This window comes from Anopheles coustani, chromosome 2, assembly GCF_943734705.1.
Source record: "Anopheles coustani chromosome 2, idAnoCousDA_361_x.2, whole genome shotgun sequence".
NCBI lineage: Eukaryota > Metazoa > Arthropoda > Insecta > Diptera > Culicidae > Anopheles > Anopheles coustani.
The window spans coordinates 35,204,252-35,226,179 of record NC_071289.1 but is presented as its reverse complement, the minus strand read 5'-3'; the positions used below and the strand labels follow the sequence as shown (position 1 = coordinate 35,226,179).

General features: G+C 46.7%; 1 protein-coding gene across 3 annotated transcripts in view; it reads right to left on the bottom strand.

The window, feature by feature from the left end:
- Nucleotides 1–21,928, bottom strand: part of LOC131266331 (tyrosine-protein kinase Btk29A) — an 80,187-nt gene that overhangs the window by 29,522 nt on the left and 28,737 nt on the right. Inside the window, exon 1 of one of the 3 annotated variants that reach the window (XM_058268803.1) lies at nt 6,983–7,049. The exons of the other annotated variants lie outside the window; for them this stretch is intronic. Within the exon in view, the coding sequence (XP_058124786.1) occupies nt 6,983–7,049 (67 nt within the window). Of the gene's footprint in view, nt 1–6,982; nt 7,050–21,928 lie in introns of those variants that run through there. 3 annotated transcript variants of the gene reach the window in all.

The window sequence follows — 21,928 nt, the reverse complement described above, 5'->3', positions numbered from 1 at the left end:
ACACGACGTTGGCCGAGAGCTGGCAGTGTGTTACTGCAACCCCTAGGTGGGTAAAAACCACCCCAAAAAACGAACCCCTTGGTGCATCAGGTGCGCAAAAGGCGCCCACCGTTAAACGCCTGTGTGCCCGCGATGTTGTAGTCTACATTTCGGCGTTTTCACATCAATTTTCTTCTACAAAATTTTCCAAACCGGCCACAACAGGTGTGTGCGATTCGGAGCGGGCCGTTTCGATATTTTCGACGTGTGAACCCCTGGATGCCGATTTTATAGCCAATCCAACGGAAACGGAGGATCGAAATCGAACGAAACAAAATAAATCCTCAATCCGGCGAAGGAAATCGATCGTTTACGAGGGTTTTTTTCCCTATCTCTATCTCTCCTCCTAATCACCCGCTGACACCATGCACATCCATTAGGAGTAATTAAGTCAACACCGAAAAACTCGCGTTTCCCCCCCTTTGTTTCCTCCTATGCACACATTAGAATCGGGTGAAGATGAGCTGAAACGAGCATTAATGGGTCGATGATAAAACGCGGGCCATTAGGAGGGCACGGAACGGGTTTTTACGAGCAGCTTAGGTACGAGGATCGCCCCCGTCGTCGTTCTTTCCCCCCCTTGATTTGCATTCAAATTTTGCCCCGTCCCGGAATCGGTCCGTATCATTTTACATATCACCGGTACAGGGCCGCTAAATGATCCGACGGTTGCATACAAGGCCGGAGGAGGTTCTCAGTAGGTTTTCGTGTGTGTATATTTTTCATCTGCACGTGCTTACCTGAAAAGACAAGATCAATAAAACAAAATTAATTACGGTAGGAACGGGCACGGATAGGCAACGCTAGCGCATTTATTTCCCCTTTCCCATGATAACTCATAAAAATTTGTCCCGGCCTAATGTCGCAGCTAACGAGAAACGATGAGCTTTCGGAGCTGGGCGCGCGTGCACACCCTTTGGAAAGCCGGGACAGTTAGGGAAGCAAGACAAGATCGCTTAACAGAGCGCACACTCAGAGGCAAACACACGCCAATGGATCATCGCGTTTTTCCTCCATCTCCTCCATGATAACGATTCGGCTCCGGTTGGAGGGATATGCATATATTAATGCGACTGTAGACGTCATTAACCTGCCCGGAGGAAACGTGACAACTGCAAAACTGAAAATACCTCCTCGCTATCCTCTTAGTGGCCATTCTCAGCGACGGTAAGCCATTTGCCTCGCCGGATGTCGGCCCTCCCCCGGATGGACGTGCTGAAACGCGGTGCTTGATTGCAGTCTACGTGAACGACTCTATTAGCATATCTTCCCCGAGCTCGTTGCTTTAAGAGTAACTGCAGATCGCCGGCGATCGAAAACCCGGCGATGGATGGTGTTGTTTGCATTTTGCTGGAAGTGCATTTTGATTTGACGGGCAGAAATAATTCCTTTCAGGTGGACTCGACCGGGTGGTGGGTGGATTTGCATTGATTCATAAAACCGAAACTACGAACCCGCTTCGTTGAATGGGAAAGCTGACGAGCTAGACTTCACATCTGGGATTCTCTTCGCCTCTCTCCCATCGTTCGTTCGATTTAATCAAGCCTTGCATTCAAATGTAAAGAGCTCCTTACAACAAATGCCCGTATCGTCGATTCTCCCGATCACCGTCGTCGTCGTCGTCCCGACAGGCTGTCATGGGAAATGAGTTAATTATGAGCCGCTTTGGCTCCTTCTTTTCCTTCCCTTCTTCTTGCATCCATCAAGGATCAATCGAAACGGACAGGTTTCGACGGAGGGAGAGGCTTTCCAACTTCCCGCTTCGGTGTTCAATAAATTATTATTGTTACCACTCACTTACTCGAGGGAGGAGGGAATAGCAAAATGGGGGCAGCCAACGAGGGCTTCATCAGCATTTTTACAGCAGCATTCCGGGGTTTACACCGACAATTAGAACATTTCCCTCCATCCTCCAATCGGTGGAACGAAAGCCGAACGCTTTAAGTCGAGAGCCCTCGGGAAGTTCTGCGTGCACCTGTCCAAAAGTCGGATCGGGTGGAGGATTTAATGCTATCGATTAAACAGCGCTTAGCGCGGGTAAAGTGAACAAAGGTGAGCATGTTTAGGGAAACCTCGGGGGTTAGAAGGGAAACGAGGCCATCACGAGACCTGACCGAGGCCGGGAGAGGGTTTCAAATTGAACCAATTGGGCCCGGGTCGGGTTTTTCGGAACGACCTCATCCCGAGCATATATACACCTGGCGTGAAGTGGTGGTGGCCCCCACGCCACCGCCACAACATTCGATGACAGGGCATGTTTTTTTTTGCTTCTGCTTCTCCAAAACGCAACACTCGTCGCGCTCGTTACCAGAAGAGCCCGAGTTCTCGCCGTGCCATTGCGCCATTCATGGTCGAACTCTTTACCGGCTGGGTTTTTTTACGTCTTCCTCCTCGTTTGTTGGCCCGGGGAGGAGGAGGAGGAGGTTAGGTTCGGAACAACAGCCTTCGGTTGCGAGGCGCTTTGGTCGTTCACCGGCACCGCGTGGCGGCACGGTGTTGTTTCCGGTCGCGGAACGATGGTGCACATCATATAATAGCTTTCCATTAATGTGGAAATTGTTCCACATTCGGTTCCATGCTACCGGAATATGCCACGCTGCCGCGGGTTTGGTTTAGTTTGATCAGTGCGCGGGTTCGTCCCGATGTTTGTACAACCGGTTTCTCTAAGCACAGACAGAGCGGGGAAAACCCCCGAACCAACAGTTCGGTATTGATTCGCGAAACACGACGTATCAATCACGTAGAACGGGCTAATGGGTTGCGTTTGGATGCTGCGAAACTCGGAGAGGAGGACTCAGAAAGATAAATTTGGTAAAAAAATATGGGTGCAAACAATCGTGCCATAGAGTTTTGTTTAGATATAAAACTTGTATGATCTCGTTTTTAAGATAAGAACTTTCTTCATCAAATCAAAGCCATTTTGAACGAAGTTGATCAAGCCTCGACAAACGATGTACTTTTACGCTTGTCGAATATGCCATCATTATTATTTTATCATTATTATCATGAATTGGAAAAATTACAGAAGAAATGTGCGAATTATAAATCCAAGCTAACAAGTATGTGGCTTCTTTTTTAAACTGTATTACTTTGACCAGAGATGGATCATAGGATAAGCAAACTAAGCAGTTGCTTTGGGTTCCGGCCTTTCAAGCGCCTCTTCCTTATGGCTCATATTTTTTCTTAATTTAAATATTATTTATACTATTTATTTTTATCATTTTGCAACATAGATGCTTGTTTTTATCAACTGTGTGGTCAGGTTGTGAATTTTATTTTGAATGGAAGTAAATGAAGAATATGAAAATGTAAACAAGATCGTACTTATCTGAACTGTGTTTTGATGCAGAAAAGGTGTCGCTTTTTTTTGGGTAAAAATATGAGATTGTTGCACTAACGTAAGATAAAGAGATCTATGAAAATGAATATGGATAAGCAAAAGTAATGCCCTACACATTTCAAAATACAGTAATTTTGATTGACATTATTCTAACTTTTATCTTTTTCAAACATTTCACGATTGTCAATTTGATTCATAAAGGGTGTCCCAGAAAGTATAAGCACGATTTCAAAATAAGGTTAAAAATAAAACCTGTTCCAGAAACTGAATTTTTGTTTCATAAATTGTGTTTGGGTTCTGTTCTGGACTATTTACGAAAAACAAAAATTTTAAAAATTTAATCTTATGCTAATGACCGCACTTTTGATCTGTCGCCTCCGATATGGCTTAGCACATACTTGTCATGAACGGTTTTCGACACTTTTGAACGGTTTTACAGTTTTTTTGAAAACTGTCGATGTTTTTCGCAGCTTTAAAATGTTTTCTCAAGTGTGCCTTCGTTAGCGCCCAAAATATCTCAATTGGTCTGGTCTTGGTCGACTCTTCTTCGAACTGATGCATGAGGGATGACCACACAGCAGCTTGTCGTACAACTTCCGGTCCCGATGTTTAATGCATGCAGCCTAATTTGCACTCCGTTTCGATTTCTTTTGGATTTTGTACGATTTTAATTTCAATCTTGCCTTGTCTCATTGGACGTTACTTTTTGACGTACCCATTTGTTGAGCCACATCGCGAATGGAACTTTCCTATTTTTGCTTGAATGCTTTTGCTCTTTCCGGGTTCAACTGTTGGTCGATAGGACCAGGTTTTTGACCACTTTTCGGCGTATCCTCGAAGCTGGACTCCTCCCGAAACTTTTGGATGGCGGTTCGTACGGATCCGATACTCACACCTACCGATTTCGCCAATTTCCTTAGCGAAATGTAAGGAGTCGAACACCATTTGTGCAGAACGCTTTTGCGTTTTTTGACGGAAATGCCTCGCATTTTAACAGAAACGGTTGAAAAAATAGTTTCGATGCACTATCTAGTAGGTTTGAATGTAAACAATCAAACACCCGAAGAATCAACTGTTTGGCGTCATCCGTTTTCCAGAAACGTAATTTAGAAATCGTGCTTATACTTTCTGGGACACCCTTTAGTACCTAAACCATATTGGTGGAAAATGATTCTCTTGAAAAGTTATTGATAGTTTCGCAGGAAATGAGGCTTTGCAAAGCATGCCTTGGACAACGGAATGGAAAATTGTAAAATTGTTTAAATTTGATTCCTCATTGAAGTTGTGTCGTTTAATGTAAGTTGAAATTTTATACATTTTGAAGTATAATATTGAATGGTGAATGTATTGCATGTTTTTGGGGGTTTCAACTTATAACTGCCTGGGGCCCCTAGAACGCTTAATCCGCCTGTGACTTTGACTGTAAGGAACTGTTCATGCGCACCGGAAGTAAATATTCCGTTTAATACTACAAATTATTGATATTCCAAACTAAATTCAATTTATTCAAGCTCAGATTCGACCCTCAGAGACATTATGTAATGAAATAAATATGAAGCTGGGTGAGAGTCAACTCGAGGAAAAATATATCATCTTCTAGTCCAGAACAAAGTAGAAATACAGGCCAAAAACATTAAGATTTTTTCCTTACGATCCCCTCAACAAGCTTCAACAAGCGGCCTGGATAAAAGAAAATTCTGCACCTTTTGTACTACTGTTCCCTTCGGGGAACCGGGACCGTTGCCGAGGGTTCATAACACTTTCGGATTCTAACCGGCACCCGGCGCCAAGACCGCAAGCAAAAGCAGGAATCCGATCGAACGAAGAAGTTTTCAGCGTTTCATCGATTTTATGTCCAACAGGAACCGGGAAGGTGCGAGCCGCGAAAGCCGCCACGCTGTTAGAAGGTGGAAAGAGTACCGTTAGCACGGGCACGATTATGCAAAACATGCCGTATGTTGTGTGTGGAGTCGGCGAAAAGACCTCCCATTGCCATCGCCTCCTCCGGAGACGCTTAACGTAACGCCGCCGCCCACCGCCAGCCACCATCCCTCCGATTCCCGGTCAACCTCTCGGTGGGGTCGGTCTCTCTATTCGTTGTTTCGTGCAGCAGGAGGCGGCGGCGGCGGCAAACGGTCACCACCAACCCTACACCCTCTCATCCACTGGTTTTCCCTCTCTCCCCTCGAGTGTATCGAATCGCGACGACGACCACCGCGCGCGCGCGCACGCCGATCTCCACCGGGCGAGAGTTGGCCAACTCGCGATGGAATCGTAAACCATGTTTCCCCGATGTGTCCGTCTTGTGCATCGTGAGCATGGGTAATTGATTTCAGATAATTAATGACTGCGTCACACAACCCCACCCACCGCCAACCCCACGCCGGCTTTTCTATGCTCTCCGGGACCGTAGAATGGGCCGGCGGGGGAGCAAAGGGCATTGGATATCGGTCGCACACTCCTTGAAGATCGATTCCCTTGCGCAATAGAGGCCTCCCCTTTGGTTTAGGCCGCGAGGTTGTGGCGCAGGAAAATCGAAGCGGAAAGGGGTGAAATAAACGATCTTCTACTACAAGCACATTACTTCACCCATTTTTCCCCGACTCGCGGCAACGGGGGACAGGGAAGCTACCGGCACTTACGGAGCCGACGGCTTACAGTTTTAGATCAAAAAAGACCATCACGTATCGCTAACAGTATTTATTTTACCCGTCGCTAATAATAACTGACGGTTCGATCGATGCTGGCCGACAAATGCAATGGGTAATTTCGTGCTTCCTTAATTAAAATTTGCCTCCGAAGTGGTTACGAGTAATGAATGCTCGTCCTGCTGAAGAGGTGGTGGTTTTAGAAATTGAGTGCCCTGAATTATTTTCGATTTATGGAATAGAAATAAGATATAATATTTATTTGAATCAAAATTATGTCCACCAGGGAGCTTTCCACCGATTGGGGGAACGAGCAGCTAACTTCACAGAACTCGTCGTTTTTATGCCAAGGAATGATATTACTTTGGATCGTTAAATATTTAAAAATTATTTAAAATCAATGCGTGATATTCGAGGTTCTCCACGTTTATTGTACCAAATTCGTTGCTTGACAAACGATTGTAAACTAGTGGATGCAAAAATCAAAGACACAAATTGTAATTAAATTAATAGACGAGTAAAAATACACAGTAATTAATTTACTTTTCTTGCATGAACGTACGGGGGTGGATCAAAGTAAACAAACAAATTACAACCAAAGACAACTTTTGCGAGTTTGACAACTTGCTCCCCGAACCGGTTGCAAAGCTCCCCGGTTGGTTTGCACTATTCCCCTAGCTATCTGACACATTCCCCTATATGATTACAAAGTTCTCTCAACCAGTTGAAAATATCCCGTATGCGTTTAAAATGTTCTCTCTATCTATTGAAACATACCATTATATGGATCGAAACTCTGTAAAATTCGTTTTGAACAATTGATTATTAACAACATATATCCTGTAAATAGTAAATTTCCATTTCCATACTCCAATACTCCTATATCCACAAGGGATCACAGTATATTCACCAATTTAAAAAAATAAACTTTTGTCCACCATTCACCGACACTTACCCTTATTACTACCGAAGTTCAGCGTTACATTGTTCCAAAAATTCAAACGACACCCGAACACGCGCATCTCTTTAACGCGTTCTTTCATATTCCCAAGGACACTGCTCTCCGTGAGACTCACGCACGGAATCATCTGGTTCCGGTGGCCAACGTTCGGTGGCCACTTGAACGACACACACACACGGCACACAATGAGGAAAACGCCTACCACTGGCACCGCCAATCGGAGGTTCACTTATCCACTTTCCGGAAGGAGGTTTTCGAGGCTTGCCTTTCGTTTCGCAAATCGAATTTATCCTTCCTCCTTCGCAGGCAGGGGAATGCACACACGTCCTTCTGTACCTGCACGGCACCACACAACGTAACACACAACGGATCGAGCTACCCTTTTTCAATTCGTCGATTTATTTCAAACTGCTTCCACAACTGCACAACTGCTGCTAAACGGAGGAGAAACAAAACAGGACACGCAAACGATAAGCTTCAACTGGCCCGTAAAGAAAACCAATGCTGCTGCAAGACACCCTCAGAGGGGTTGCACCAGGGTTAAATATCAAAAGACTACCGCGGCGTTAAGCCACAGGAGCGATGGAACAACAGAGTGTAAAACGAAAGAGAGAGAGACCTCTCGAGATTCTTATTTTAATATGTCTTCCCAGTCAAGGTGGTTTAGTTTGTGCCTTTCGAGAACTCGAGAAGTGGGATTTTTCGATCGCGCACCACCCAAACTAGTTGTCCAGTCCGGTTTGCAAATTCACACACGCACGCACACACACACTGGTTCGTCCTTCAGCGCATCGTTAACACATTCGCGCACACCCCGAGCAGCGCCCGTTCTGCGAAACGTGGCGAATGCAGGATCAACTTTCCAAGCTCCAACCACGAAGTTGCTGATTTTCTTTTTCCATTTCTGCGTCCACAAAGCTACTGACAAACGGCCAGGTTATCTGCACACGTTCTTCTTGCAACTTCTTTTGCAAACCGAACGCGGAATACAAACTGGTTTCACAAAAAAGTTGCTTAATCTGCAGCTCCCGAAGAAAGAAGACGTGGACGCGATCGATGAAAGAGAACGGCACTCGAACGGAGGAACAACAGTTCTTGCCTCACATTGCGTTGATTTTCAGCAGTCCCGAAGTCCAGACTGAATCTATCACCTACGCGAGTCTTAAATTGCCGAGCTGCAACGACGAGTTGCTCTGGTCTGGTCGGATCTTCAAAGAGTACACACTTGCTGCGGGCAAACCCGTGCATTGCGGTCAAGCCACGGATCCAATCGGATCCGGTTCGCCTTTTTTTGCTTCTGGAGATCCTGGAACCCTCGAATACCTCATCGTCGTCGTCGTCGTCGTCGTCGTGCACCTTCGACCGTGACCGAAACTAATGAAAATAATTACCACCACCACCACGTTGTTAAACAGTTCCCGGTGGAGAAGCTGGAAGCATTGCCGAGTCGAGTGTGAACATGAACCGTAACGAACCTCGCGGGGCGATTAATGTCTTCGACGAACAGGTATAGACGTTACGGTACGGAGTAGTTGGCCTGCACATGACCACAAGGAAACCACTCCGACGCTTTTCGATACGGAGCTTAATCGTCATGCACAGAGAAGGTCGCGGTGTATCTTCCCTTCTGACGAAGATGAATTGAGCTCTCTCCCTCCACGAGGGGGGACACGCATCTCTGGCCGAAGATTACGCGCGTGCCGCCATCTGCCCTTCACACACACACACACTTCACACCTGTACGCAACCGCACACGTGCGTGGTCAGGTTCCGTTTCGTTCCAGATTCATCAGTTCGTTCAACCACCAACGATCCAACCTTTATTGACACCTGCAGGGCACCGACACCCAAACACACACACAAGGTAAATGAAGCTATTTGCTGCTTTCTTCCAATGACACTCAATGGCTCAAGCAACAGCAGCCTATTTCTTTCCCCTCCTTCACTTGATCCCGACGGATGATGCATTAGATATTCCGGGATGGCACGGGCTTCGAGGTCATCTCTTGTGGTCGCCAGGTACATCTCGGCACGGTACGGCGGATGCAATCCAGGCACGCCATGCAGGGCCACCAGCAAACCAGCACCACGCCAACGATTAACCGCAACTGAGCCGTACGGCTTCTCGTGTGAATATAACGTTTACAGCTTGCGTAACGTAAAAAGCACATTACGGAGAGATAACATGAATGTTTGGTTGTTGGTCCCCCATCTCCCAACTCCTCCCGCCTCCCCGGGGGTTGTCATTCATGCTGTGTGTGCCCCATGGTGAGGTAATAGATAAGACCCGATGTACCGTTACAACCGGGCAGACCGTACTCCAACCGCAATTACAAAAGCTCAAAGGGCCACCTTTACTGTAGCATAGGAGTAGTGAACAATTTTAACTAAGAATTCCCGGGAATTTGGGGTGTTGCTTTTTTCCGTTTAACGACAAGAAAATTAAACAGTCTTCTTATCACAAAACAGACTTACATGTTTTCCCGCTTCGAGACATGGGTGCATCTAAACGTCGCTGCTGGGCAAAGACACTTCCACCATGCACCTGCTGGCCTGGGTAGATGGATTTAATGGCGCCTCTGCCTGCCCGACGGCGATGCACACCACCGATAATGCAAGGCGAATGTTTGGAAGGAAAACCAATTTTTAACAACACCACCACGAAGCGACACGAAGTAAATGGATGGATTCAAAGTTTAGATAACTTGAGCAGGTGCAAGATGTAAAAGTAATTGTCCGGTGTAAGGACACCCTCGAATGGCATTTGCACAAAAACGCTAAAGGGCGTTCCTGAAGCTATTTCTAAGCTTGAATCCACTGATCCTAAATGCAATGGTTCATGGCGGATCTTCAGGTGAATGATTTTAATGAGAGGAAAGAATGAAACCACAGTTACTGAAGAAAGCGTACCCTTAGAATAACCATTCACCAAAATGAGATATTTCAACGCGCCAGACCTAGAACCACCTCATCTTATGCAGCAGCTTAAAAGTCTAGCGAGGCAGAAGTTGACCGCACAGCATCTCTTCAAGGGATAGAAGACAGCCAACCGATCAATCATTGCCACCCGTCACCTTCCGTACACCTTCGCACGAAACTCAACCACTTTGCGTGCGTGCGTTCCGCATTTGTCGCTGGATTGTTGCCGTAGGATTCTCTTCTTTCTGCATCGTCAAAGACGTTGAGGAGTTGGTCGAAGCGCCTTTACCGAAGAACTCGCTTCTTCGCCGATCGCGTGCAGAGGCCACTCCCTGCAACTCGAGACCGGAGATGGTGATGCTGATGATGGTTGGTGATGGTGATGGTGATGGTGGTGTCCCACTTTCCAGCCGATGGTCGATCGTGTCGATCTTCTTAACCCACAAACTCCCGCAGTGCCACCCGTCGGGCGCAACCTGGGCGGGTTGAGAGTTGCGTAGACACACACAACACTTTGCTGCGGCACTCTAGGCTTGCGGTGAGACTGAGTGAGAGGCAGGCAAAAGAACGACCAAGCAATAACAGAAGTAATGATAATTATATTCATTACCCATTAGTCCACCACCCAACGGCGTTTGGGGCCCGCGAGGTTCTTCTCGGGCTTCTCCAGGTTGAGCGTGTTACTATCTCACCGTTGCAAACGTGTTCGCCGCCCGACTCCGGAGACTCTCTGTAAGTTGCACTGTCAGACCTCCCCATAAACGCTAGTCCGTTGTGCCTGAAGTACTCAAGTGGAGCTTTGCTTGCCTAGGCTCCCTCAGGGTGGCTGCCCTGCATCGTGCGTATGCGAACACCGCCGTTCGTCGATGGATGGTACATAAATTAGGACTGCTAGAGTGAATTATTGGACATTGCCTCAGGCGCAGGGGTTTGAAGGTAATAGCACAGAAACCTTGTCCTAGTACAGTTTTGTTCTACTAAACAAGAACTTAACGGTTGATATGTTTTCAATTGCTACAAATAGATCGTGCCCGGGGATCTCGAGCGAAATATAAAACGATCGAACATATCGAATAAACTCAACCAAGCAAGGACTGATCAGAAACTAATCCCACCAAACGGGTTATTACGTCATGGTGGAGGTGTTGCAATTGATGAGTGTATTAAGGTAGAATTTTCTTATCCTCCTCCTTGCGACAAAAGCTGTACCCTTCGTTGATGAAGATGGATCTAAATTAGTACTTAGCTATCTTCCTCTTGGTGCATTACTGTATATTACGGAAGAAACACATCCCAACGCAATGTAAACACCATCCGAAAACCAGTTTCGGTGTGGTCGATAAATATCCAACAGCGGTATCTAAACCCCGATGGTGAACGTGCTCGAGCAATTATGAAGCCGGCGGGCATATGTCGAACGTCCGACCAGCAGCATTAACGTACGTAACCTTTCTTCGGGTCTCCATCTGGAAAACGGTTGCCCATTTGTTCCGAATAAACGCCATAAAACTCGTCCACAGCACGGGGAGTATTACCTTCCACGTTCGCCCTTAAAGAACTCGCTTCCAACCGGCTAGATGGAGATATGGGAGTCGTTGCATCATCATCATCATCACCATCACGCGCCGTTCCTAAGGCTCGTGATGCACATTGGTACAGAGGTATATGTATGCAGCCCATGTGATGTACCGTCGGACAAACGCGTTGGAAGGATGAACACTCGTAAAAACTTAATTGGAAAGTTCTCTGTGAGGTGTGTTTCTTTTTTTTTCCTCTCGACTTCGCTTAACTTGTCACCGACCGACCACCAAGAACCTGAGGATTGAGTTGGACTTTTGCTCCGTGTTATTGGAGGAGAGGGGGTTGTTGTCTTGTCGTTGAAAAAACGAAAAACGCAAGCACGCGCTTGCTGTATCGTGTGCAATTTTATGCAACGCCAATATTTATGACCCTTCACCACGTTCGGATGGCGACCAGTGTTTCGGTGTTGTTCGGGGCTCTTTGGGGGGCGCCTAGTGCGTGCGTGTGTACATCGATAATCCACACCACACCCGTTGCCCGACCGAAGGGTGCATTTTTCCTTTTGCGCTACACCAGCCAGCCGATCTGCGACATCGTCACAACACGTCATTCATCAACCACAACAGGTTGAGGTTGAAGGTATGGAAGCGGGCAAAAGCACAGCCCACTCCAAGATACGATCGAAGACATTATCGATGGTAAAGGATGGCGAAAAGCGAAGGGAAGGAGGGGGATTTTTCATCGTTCCAGGCACGGAGTTGCACGAGCAGATTGAAAACGATTAAAACCACGATGAATAATGGGTATGATGTGTGAGGAAGGAGAGAGAAAGAGAAATGTTTTAAAAACAAGAAACCGATCAGGATATGGATGCAAGGTTTGTTGATGTCATTAATTAGACTCCTGTCGGAGTAAAGTATTGGCCATCCGGTGATGATGAAGAGACAAGACACTTGTAAAAATAAATCTAAAACCATACTCTTTTTACCGGCGCATAGTTTATGTAATTGTCTATGAATTAGTGATGAGAATAACCGCTTTTTTTTAAAGATTTCAATCAGAGTGAACAATAATCACGAAGAATTTGAATCACGAAGATTGAATCTTTAGAGAAAGAGTGAATGAGTGAGTAAAAGAGTTGCTAGTCGTCATAAAAATTTGAATCCCAAATAAGGATTTGAATTCCAAGAGTGATTAAAAGAGTTATTAGTCGACACAGAGAGTCGAATCCCAAACTGGGATTCCAATATTCTCATCATGGTTGAATATGAGCATGGGGTGGATTTTAAAACGAAAATGATTATGCTTTAGCCAAGACTAATTTTGTCATGGCATTTCCAAAAAGGCGTGGCTTTTCTTCGCCACAGTATGCTAATCATGCAATTATAAAACCAATGAATCCTTTAACCTTCCAGCTCTCTCTTACTTTAATGAATGCAAACCATATGGTGTACACTCCCGAAAACCGCAAAACATAGCTCGATTATGCTGCACCACAAAACAATATGTACGCAAAAGAATTGTTCCTTGAACGAAATGGAGCCGCTTGAATTGTTCGGTTTGTTTACTTTCGGTGCACCAAAGGCACATCGGCTTTTACACGGACGTTGTGTCTTGGTGTGCAGATCGTCGAGAGCAAAACCACAAAAACATATTCAAATTACAGGTTACATTAGCACCCTTCCATGGCGGAGGGTTGTCCGCTGTAAATAATTCGTTCCTCTCGTGCCTCGGACCGCATCTTGATCTCCATTGTGCGATTCCTGTTGTATGCTGTTGCTGCGTTGGGTGAGGGATGAAAACGAGAGCCATAATAACACCGGACCGATGGAAACGATCGCATTTCCGTAGCCAAGGTCAAGTCAATGCGCTTTCAATGGAGTGCAAAAATATTATTATTAGTACCACTGTTCGATGTAATTTGTTTCGCCCTTCTCCATCGCCATCATGATGATGTTGATCATCTTTGACGTCTTCTGCTAACTTTGGCACGCAGCTGTTGCACCATTTTTTCCAACGCTCCGTTCTCCTTCGATGTAGTGCAACGAAAACAATTGAGCAGGCTGACAGCATCCCATCTTCTGGTGGAGTGCATTTGTGTAAACGCTTGTCCAAACGTCATCGTCAGCGACGATCGAAGAAGTTAATCGCAGGCAAAAGCAACGCAGCTGAAAACGGGTTACATGTTGGGTGGAGTGTAAACGACTTCTCAACAGTCTTTTGAGCCACGAAAAATGGCCATAATAATGACAGCCCTCCTCTCCTTGATCGACGGACACAATCGGAGGCCAGCAAAACACACTTTGTACCGCAAAAAGAGAGTGAGTTTTAACACATTCCCTTTTCGGTGTCAGTGTCAGCCGCGACGATCGAAAAGCGGTCCAAAAGTGAATCGATCGAAGGTCGACAATGTTTTCCCTCTTGATTGGGCTTCGCTTACGCGCACTGCCTTGGCCGGAATGGTTCCCTTGGGTGAAGGAGGTGTTACGGTTATGGGTTACGGTTTATTTACCATTGGGGGGTAAGGGCTATAATTTGTTAAATTAATGCAATCGTTTTTTTTTTAATTTAAACAGGACGATATGTGGTATCTTGTTCAAACTGTTTTGAAAAAACCAACAGTATTGTACCATAGCATATAGTTTACTCTAAATTATACATCGATATTATTGTACTTTCATTTCCTAACTTAAAAACAAAAGCGCTCCAAATCGGAAATGCAAACCGATCTCTTTCATTAGCGGACGAAACAAAGTAGAAATTGACTATGGTCGACCTTCGAATCGGGGCAAAATGCAATCCCACACACATCCGCTCATTCGCGCTTTTCAGGGCCCCGACAAAATGGCAAACCCACCACCAGAGAAAGCTCAGTCAGTCCCAGACTCCACCCAAAACCCTAAACCGACGTCATTTTCCCCTTTTGGCAACGCTTTCTTTCGGCTTTAATCGAAATTACTTTTACTTTCCTTCCGCCCGATGCGATCTAGTATGTTGTGACTAACTCTACCGCGAGTCTCTCTTTTTCTCTCCGTCGCTGGAACTGTCCTCATTATTACCCTCGAACGATCTGGAGCTCAATGGTCGTCACCGCCACCGCCATCATCATCATCATCATTATCGTGAAACGATCGATCTATCTACCAACTTCGAAACGGCAAACTTCCTTCACGTTCAAGTCCGCCCGGATCCGTTGGACCCGGGGAATTAAAATCAAACAACTGCCACACTCGATGGCCGGGCCTGTGCGCTTGTGGCCAAAAACGGGAGCATTGGGGGGGTCAACGAACCGGTGCGCGCTCGTGGCGTTGGCGGAACCGCAAAACCACGTCGCGCTTAATTTCCCACGAGAAAAGCAGAGAAACCCACACCTTCCCCCAAACCAGCCGACCAAGTGGTTGTTTCACTAAGCGCACCGAAATTGGACTTCCGAAAATTAACTCCAACTCCGTCGGTCACAGTCGTCGCTGGCGGAAAATTCGTATCGAAAACGACACCATCATTTCCCTTTTTTCCTTCCAACCGGTCTTTTTTGAAATACGAGAAACCGAGGAACTGTATCGAAAGAACAGTACTTTCCGCGGCGAGAGTAATTTATCCACCGATAGGATGGTAAATACAATCACAATCAAAGTCAACGGTAGGCCATTGAAAACCGAACCATCCCGATTCCCTGAGCCCTGAGGTCGACTTTTATATCCATCACCCCGACACCAACGACCTACTTTCTGGTGCCGCGAAAAACTCCCCCCAATCTGGATCAAATCGAACCGAAATTGTGCGAAAAACATCCATCCATCCCAGGTTCGCTCACTCTCTATGCGTTCGTCTGCGGGAACAGAACGCTCTAGGGTCCCGAGGGCAAAAAGTGCAACGAAACCTCGGAAGAAACTAAACTAAGCCGCACTTATACTTTGAAGTTTCTTCCAAGCAAAACCGCTCGCGACGAAGACAAAATCACAACGAAGAAATGGAGGCTAGGTCCGTGACAGTCAAATGCCGTCCTCGTACCCTGGCAAAGGGTGGTACGGTACGGGGGTAGGACCAACTCCGAGCGCGGCCTTTTCGAGGCCTTTTTGGGGGTCTCGTAAAACAAGTTGTTTAGTCAATGTGTTCCGCTCCGTAGCCAAACGGCTTGGCGAAACCCCGAAAGAAATGTTTGACGTTTCGAAGACGAAGACGAAAGGCGACACGAGAGAGACCAATCCCCTTCCGAACGAGCCAAAAAAAAAACAGGTCTAAAACAACCGTGGCGAAATTCGCGTGCTTACTCGCGATACACCAAAACTCTTTCCCATTCCTCCTCCATTGAAGAAAGGTTGGGCGCGATGGAGAAGGTTAGGCTTTTTATTTCTTTTTCTTCTGGTTTTTCGTTCTTCACTCTTATCCCCCGCCAGAAATAGTGTCGTGGTTCGAGGTTTTTGTTATCGCAACATTATTTTGATTTTTTTTTTACCTCCTTTGCCTGCCCGGGACAACCCGATTTCCCGCGAGGCGCTTCGAGCGGCCTATTAATGATATTTTTCCCCCCGGATAGCCGCTTGCGATTACGCTCGATTCGGTGTCCTGCCGGGGTATGCGAGGAAGGGAGAGAGAGAGAGGTCGGTGGTGGATTCCACTACCTTTCCAACCGTCTATAAATCGTCCCTCCCCGTTCGCGAAGGCAAAAGGTTCGATCGGGCTGAGGGATGAACGCGCAAAAAAAACCCTTGTTCGCCCTGGCGCAAGTTTTGGCTGATGTGGTGGGATTTTGTCAGCAGCGAAATGAGGTCACCAGACATTTAGGGAGTCGGTGTGGTGTTTTTTTTTTTTTGTGGTTCGTAAGGCTTCCAGAGGAGTTCCCTTTCTCGCGATTCGGTGATTATGTCGGTGTTGGCGATATGCTTTTTTTTTCTTAGCCATGCTTGCCTTTTTATGTGGTTACTATTCCAATTCGTGCTTTTGTGGCCTACGATACTGAAAACCTAGTCCTTGATTACTGGTGATTACATTTTTATAGGTTACTTAGTTACTAGCTTATACGATCAATTTGTGTTATTTTTAGTTGTATCCAGGTTGCAAAGTATGATGAAGGAAATATTTGTTTCGCAAAAGCGTTTTAAAAACACTAGAGCCTATTTTTACGAAACTCGAACGATAGAAAATTTCCAACTCAAACGTCACGTTTGGTTCTCGTTCGAGAACTTTTTTGTCGACCGCAGCAATCCGTCAAAAAATGTGGGGAAAATTGCATTACGGTTCTCGAGCGGAAACTCGAATTCGAACAATTTTTATCCGTAAGTCTAGTGCTACAGATTTTTCATTGTTTACAAAGTGCAACAGTTTGACAGTTGCGCTTGGAAAAAAATCGACGAAAGTTTCATCGACTCGAACAAGTGACCATAATGTAATTTTCTCTAACGTTCGAGTTGACGATTTTCGAGAATCATAATAGGCCAAAATGTTACCTATTATAAAAATCAACTCAAATATTTTGTCCACAACGTTGTACATTGTTAATTCAATCATGTTTTCACTGCGTGATCATTATACGATCACGTACCTTCGTATGAGTATTCCTCGATGTGATGATGCATTCACGAAAATGTATTTCCTTCACCATCAAAGGCATTTTTGATGCGCAACGCAAAAATTTTGCACTGGAAAATGATCATTATGCGAACAATTTTGTGAACAACTTTCCGCTCCTTCCTCCGCTTTCATGCACACAGGAAGCGAACCGAGTGACAAATGCAGCTCACCGCGAAAGCCGGAAAACGGCCCGCAAAAATTACCCCAAAAACATCTGTGCGCGCGCGCGACCACTTCCGATCGTGCAGGCCCCGGTTATGAGTGGTGGAGCCGGAAAAACAAAATGAAAAACGAAACGAAAAATCCAATTCCAAAACACAACCATCAACCACCGGCCGGCAACCGCACCTGGGGGAGGTAATCCATGAAGCGTGTCCCAATTTTCCATCCAAATGCACTCCTACTCCTCCTCATCCTCCTCTTTGTCACTCGATCGACGGGTTTTGACGAATTTTCCAACGAAACAAAGCGTACACACACGCAAACCGAACTGATCTCCGCAGCGTCCAATTCGAAGGAAATACGATGAATTAAGCATGGATCAGCAATCGAAAGTGATTTACCGGAGCGTATCGTCGCCGCTCGTCGAGGAGGAAATGAAAACGGTTTTAGATCGGACCGCGGGAGGTTGGGAGTTAGTGGCGCAAAAATCGAGAGTGAGAGATGTTGAGTAATTTTGCACCAGCTTCCGGAAAGCCAGGCCAGGCCGGAAAGTGGGCTACCACCCGGCGTCAATCCGCAGCTTCGTGTTCGCGCGGGGGAAAGTGTGCGTCGATTAATATGTTTTATCTCCTACCGCATTTTTAAAACCGCGCGAAAAAAGTGCAATGATCGATGTTAATTGTTTTTTTTTCTCCTTCCCCTTTCCATCTTTCGTGAAGATGGGTTGATTTTAAAATTACATAGCATATCCATTTATTCATGTTTAAGAAATTACAATCGTTGACTCAACTTGCGTCACGTGCGATTTTGAAAGGTGTTCCGGAACGTTTCGAACAAACTTTCTTCGCCATTTATAAACGCATCGGTTCCCACATATGTGTGTTTGTGGTATCTCAAAAAGCTATCCGGATTTATCACGACGGAATATTAAAACCCAAAAGAAAAACAACTATCTTACGAAAAAAAAGAAAAGAAACACCAGAGTCATTTTGGGACTGATGACCTTCGGTTTTTGCGCAGTCCAACTTGCCATTATCATGTTTCAGGCGCCCGAAACCAGTTCCAATCAGTCCGGTTCACCAAGTTATGGATGTGGACCAGGCCTGACCAGAGTACCATCTTCCGACGAGACCAACCATTGGGAGGTACCAGAGGCAACAGGTCCGGTCGAAAATATTATTGCTGGCCGCTTCGATCAGGCAGTTAGGACCGGTTCGGTGAGATTTCGAGATCTTATTCGAGAAAAAAAACGAAGAACGAAAGCAAGATGGAAGGTGAGAGCAGCACAAAAATCTGTCGCGCGTGGCATCGCGCGCCGTTTTCGGATGCTGCCCCCCCGAAGCACCGAGCGGCGTTGTTGTTTTCGTATCCATCACACCATAAGCGTGCACGTGACCTTCACACCAGCAGGGGTTTTCGCTACGTGATTGGCATCCCGAGGTGGCCATCTTTACCATCATCTCGGTTGGGGTTTTCCAGCAGAGGCTTCCAACTGGCCGGTCTTGAAGCTGTGCAGAAGTGTTGTTGTGTGGTCAATAAGCTTCGGTGCGAGATGCAAAAATCATCTCCAAGAACATCTCTATTAGCGCGTTGCCAATCATAAACCCATAAGAGCAGCTTACGATGTTTATTTTTCTAGTTTTTAATTCGCTTCGCTGGCCTAGCTGCCTTGCCGAGCTTGTTGTCCGGCACACAAGCAGTGATTCAATGCCATCCAGCGTTAAGGAGACGCACGTACATGTTCTCCCAAGATAGCAAAATGTTGCATAAAATCGACAACCGAATGGCGGACGGCGGAATTCATCCGGCCTAATGATTGACACTTTGGAGAGCTTCCATTGTGAACGTCCAGACATGGAATAATTTTTATCCGCGCATATCACACAAATCCAACGGATCTGACACGGGGAAACGCTTGACATCGGACCGATTCGTGCGCAAGAATTCTCACGATCCCGGGTGACGGGCTTCGAACCGTCGATAGGCCAAGTGCTCAAGATCAATCTTGATCGACTCACGGGCGCAGGACAATTGTATAATCCCGGTTGAGTGTTGCTTATCCAGCAACATCGATTGGATCATACGTTTTATTCTAGGCAGTCCACCAGCCGTTACGAGGCCGTTTAATGCATTGCAAGCCCATGGGCCTCTCAATCAATTATTATTATTCCTACGCCGCATGCAGTCACTCTCTGCGATAAAGCTGCTCGAAGGCCCCGGGTACCCCGACGGTAATGGATGGTCCGAGAAGTCGCTTTGATATGCACCGCACTACGCCGTCTGTGCCAGGTCCAGATCCAGGATTGCAACTCGCTGGTTGGAGCTTAAAACCTTCACCTGAACGTACGCAACATCAGGACAGAGCGTTGCGAGTTGGTCAGCTGGAAAGAAATAGACACCACAACACAAAACCCTCGGAGAAGGCAGTGCGCAAATGTACGCAAAACCGTCGACAGGGCCACAGCACCACATCGATCTGCTCTCCGGCGTGTCCGATTAGCAGAAATAAGAGGCTAAAAAGAGTCCCAACAACCGGCGCCGCTTAACTATGCCCGCGCTGTCCTGCCAGCCGTATGTTGTCAAGTTGTGTCCACCGTGCGGTGGTTTGCAATCGCCGGCTGCTGCTGTCCGGTTGCCCCGGGTGTGGACCACCTTTTTCTTGAAGGGAACCTACACCCGTAACAACTCTGTCTTGCTGCTCGCCCCACAGCGATCATTTCTCAAACGAGCCGCAGCATGTTGCCGCGACAAACAAAAGTGCGCATTGTTTGCCCTGGCGGTGCGCTTGCGGCGTCGGATAATTTCTCAAACCGCACCGACGGCTGGCTGGCCGGACCGACCCCAAACACCCAGAAGCTGAACTCTCGAGCGACAAAAAAAAACGAAGGCTACATTTTCAACTGCAAAGTGTTGCAGCAAAAATTAAGTCCAACGATCTCCGGACTCGGACTTCTCGGTCTGGCGTCGTGGAGGAGTTTGGAGAAAGGGTACCAAAGCAACGTAGAGACCAACGGGGTTGGTGGTAAGAAACGTTTCTCTTAAAAAATCGCATTCGCTACGCTGCAGCAAAACGCTGGTGACGACCGGTGGCCTTTTCTCGCGATCTTTGTGTTTTTCCTTTCTCGATTCGTTTCACTTTTCCTTCCTTTGCTGGTGTCGCTGGTTGCGCCCCCACGATCGGTGTGTGTGTGAGTGAGTGTTTGCTGAGCTCCTAAAAAACTAAAGAAAACTATACCATAAAACCGGCCGATAGTTGTTGAAGTTTTACAACGGAGAGTTGCATAAGCCTCTAATGATAGTTGCATTACCGGACGCTAAGCTCACCACGAGAACTTCATCGACCGGTCGCAATCGCTTCGAACGGTGTACAACACGAGCCGCCGGGTTACGACGACGGGCCTTTGCCATGCAGTTTGACATTTCCTCATCCCCCGGGGCTCCAAAGCAACCCAAGTGCCCTCTTTCGTCTACTTCTTCTCCTCGAGAGAGATGCTTCGGTAAATTTGCATAAAGATCTCTCAGCATTCACACCCAGCACTCTAGAAGCTTCTTCTTTTCCTACCACACGCGCCAGGGGTCACAGAAAAAAAAAACATCTTACCGGAACGAGAATACTGGAAGGAGGTAGGGAGCGAAGTCGATATCGGGTTTTAGTGGCGTAGCAAAGAAAACCTCCTACTTCGCGCGGGCAAGAGTATTCACGCCAGCAGCGCAATGATACACGAGCTGCTGCTAGCGCGAACCTCGTTTGCCTACTTAAAGTTTCGTACTTAGCTCAACCGGTTTTTGGCCACAAGGGTTCGACTTCTACATACACTCCTACTACGCAGGGACTGAAAACCCAGAGCAGCGAAGGAGAAGGTAGGACGGGAAAAGGGACCGATAGAAAGATGTCCCACCGAAGCAAGTTGATAGTCTGAATGGCTACATATGCTGGGTCACCTTGGTCAAGCTGGAGTCTTTCATGCTTCTGAAGTCCACTCCCTGACTGGTGTCCCACAGGGAATGGTGCTTTCTACAAGCTGTTGCCTTTAATATTCTTGGCGCGTTAAAAATGTTGATCCTCACGCTCTTATCGTGTTATGGGAGATTGTAGAAGATTGCTCTAAAAGGAACTTTTTTGGAAATAGGAGAAGTACTCCCGAATTCATGTGCAATTATTCGTTAATTATAGGTTAGGAGCGTAGGAAGTAGACATCGCATGATGATATGCCACAAGGATGGGAATAATTGAATGGATCAAACAGATCCGCCAACAAATGCTCCTTCTCCTCGATCAGCCATTGGCAGACGGGAATGGTATTTAATTACGCTAATGGTACCGACCCCAGCGATCCCGATGTAACAAGTCATTGAACCACGGCCATTTGCGTAACGCCACGGTCGCCGCAAACGGCCGAAACATTATTTATACATCGACCATAAACTATCACTAAGCAGCTCTTCACGAATATCGAACGGGGGTTTGCATTCATCGGAACACAGGGAACCGAAAGGAAGAAGGAGCCTGTACTCTGGAAAAGAGTACTGCTGAAGCTACCAAGGAAACAAAACAAAGAGCTCGATCGCGAGGAAAGAAACCTGTCTCCCGACCTTCTGGAACCAACAGGTACAGCCGCACGCACACACAAAGGCCGGGGCCATGGGATGCCAGGTACGGGCGAAGATCCACCAACACACCAGCATCGAGATCCACTGGACTTGTACGGTCGAGGACAAGTTTCAGGAGTCCGAGGAGCCATTAGAGATCGACGGGTGAGCGGGGTT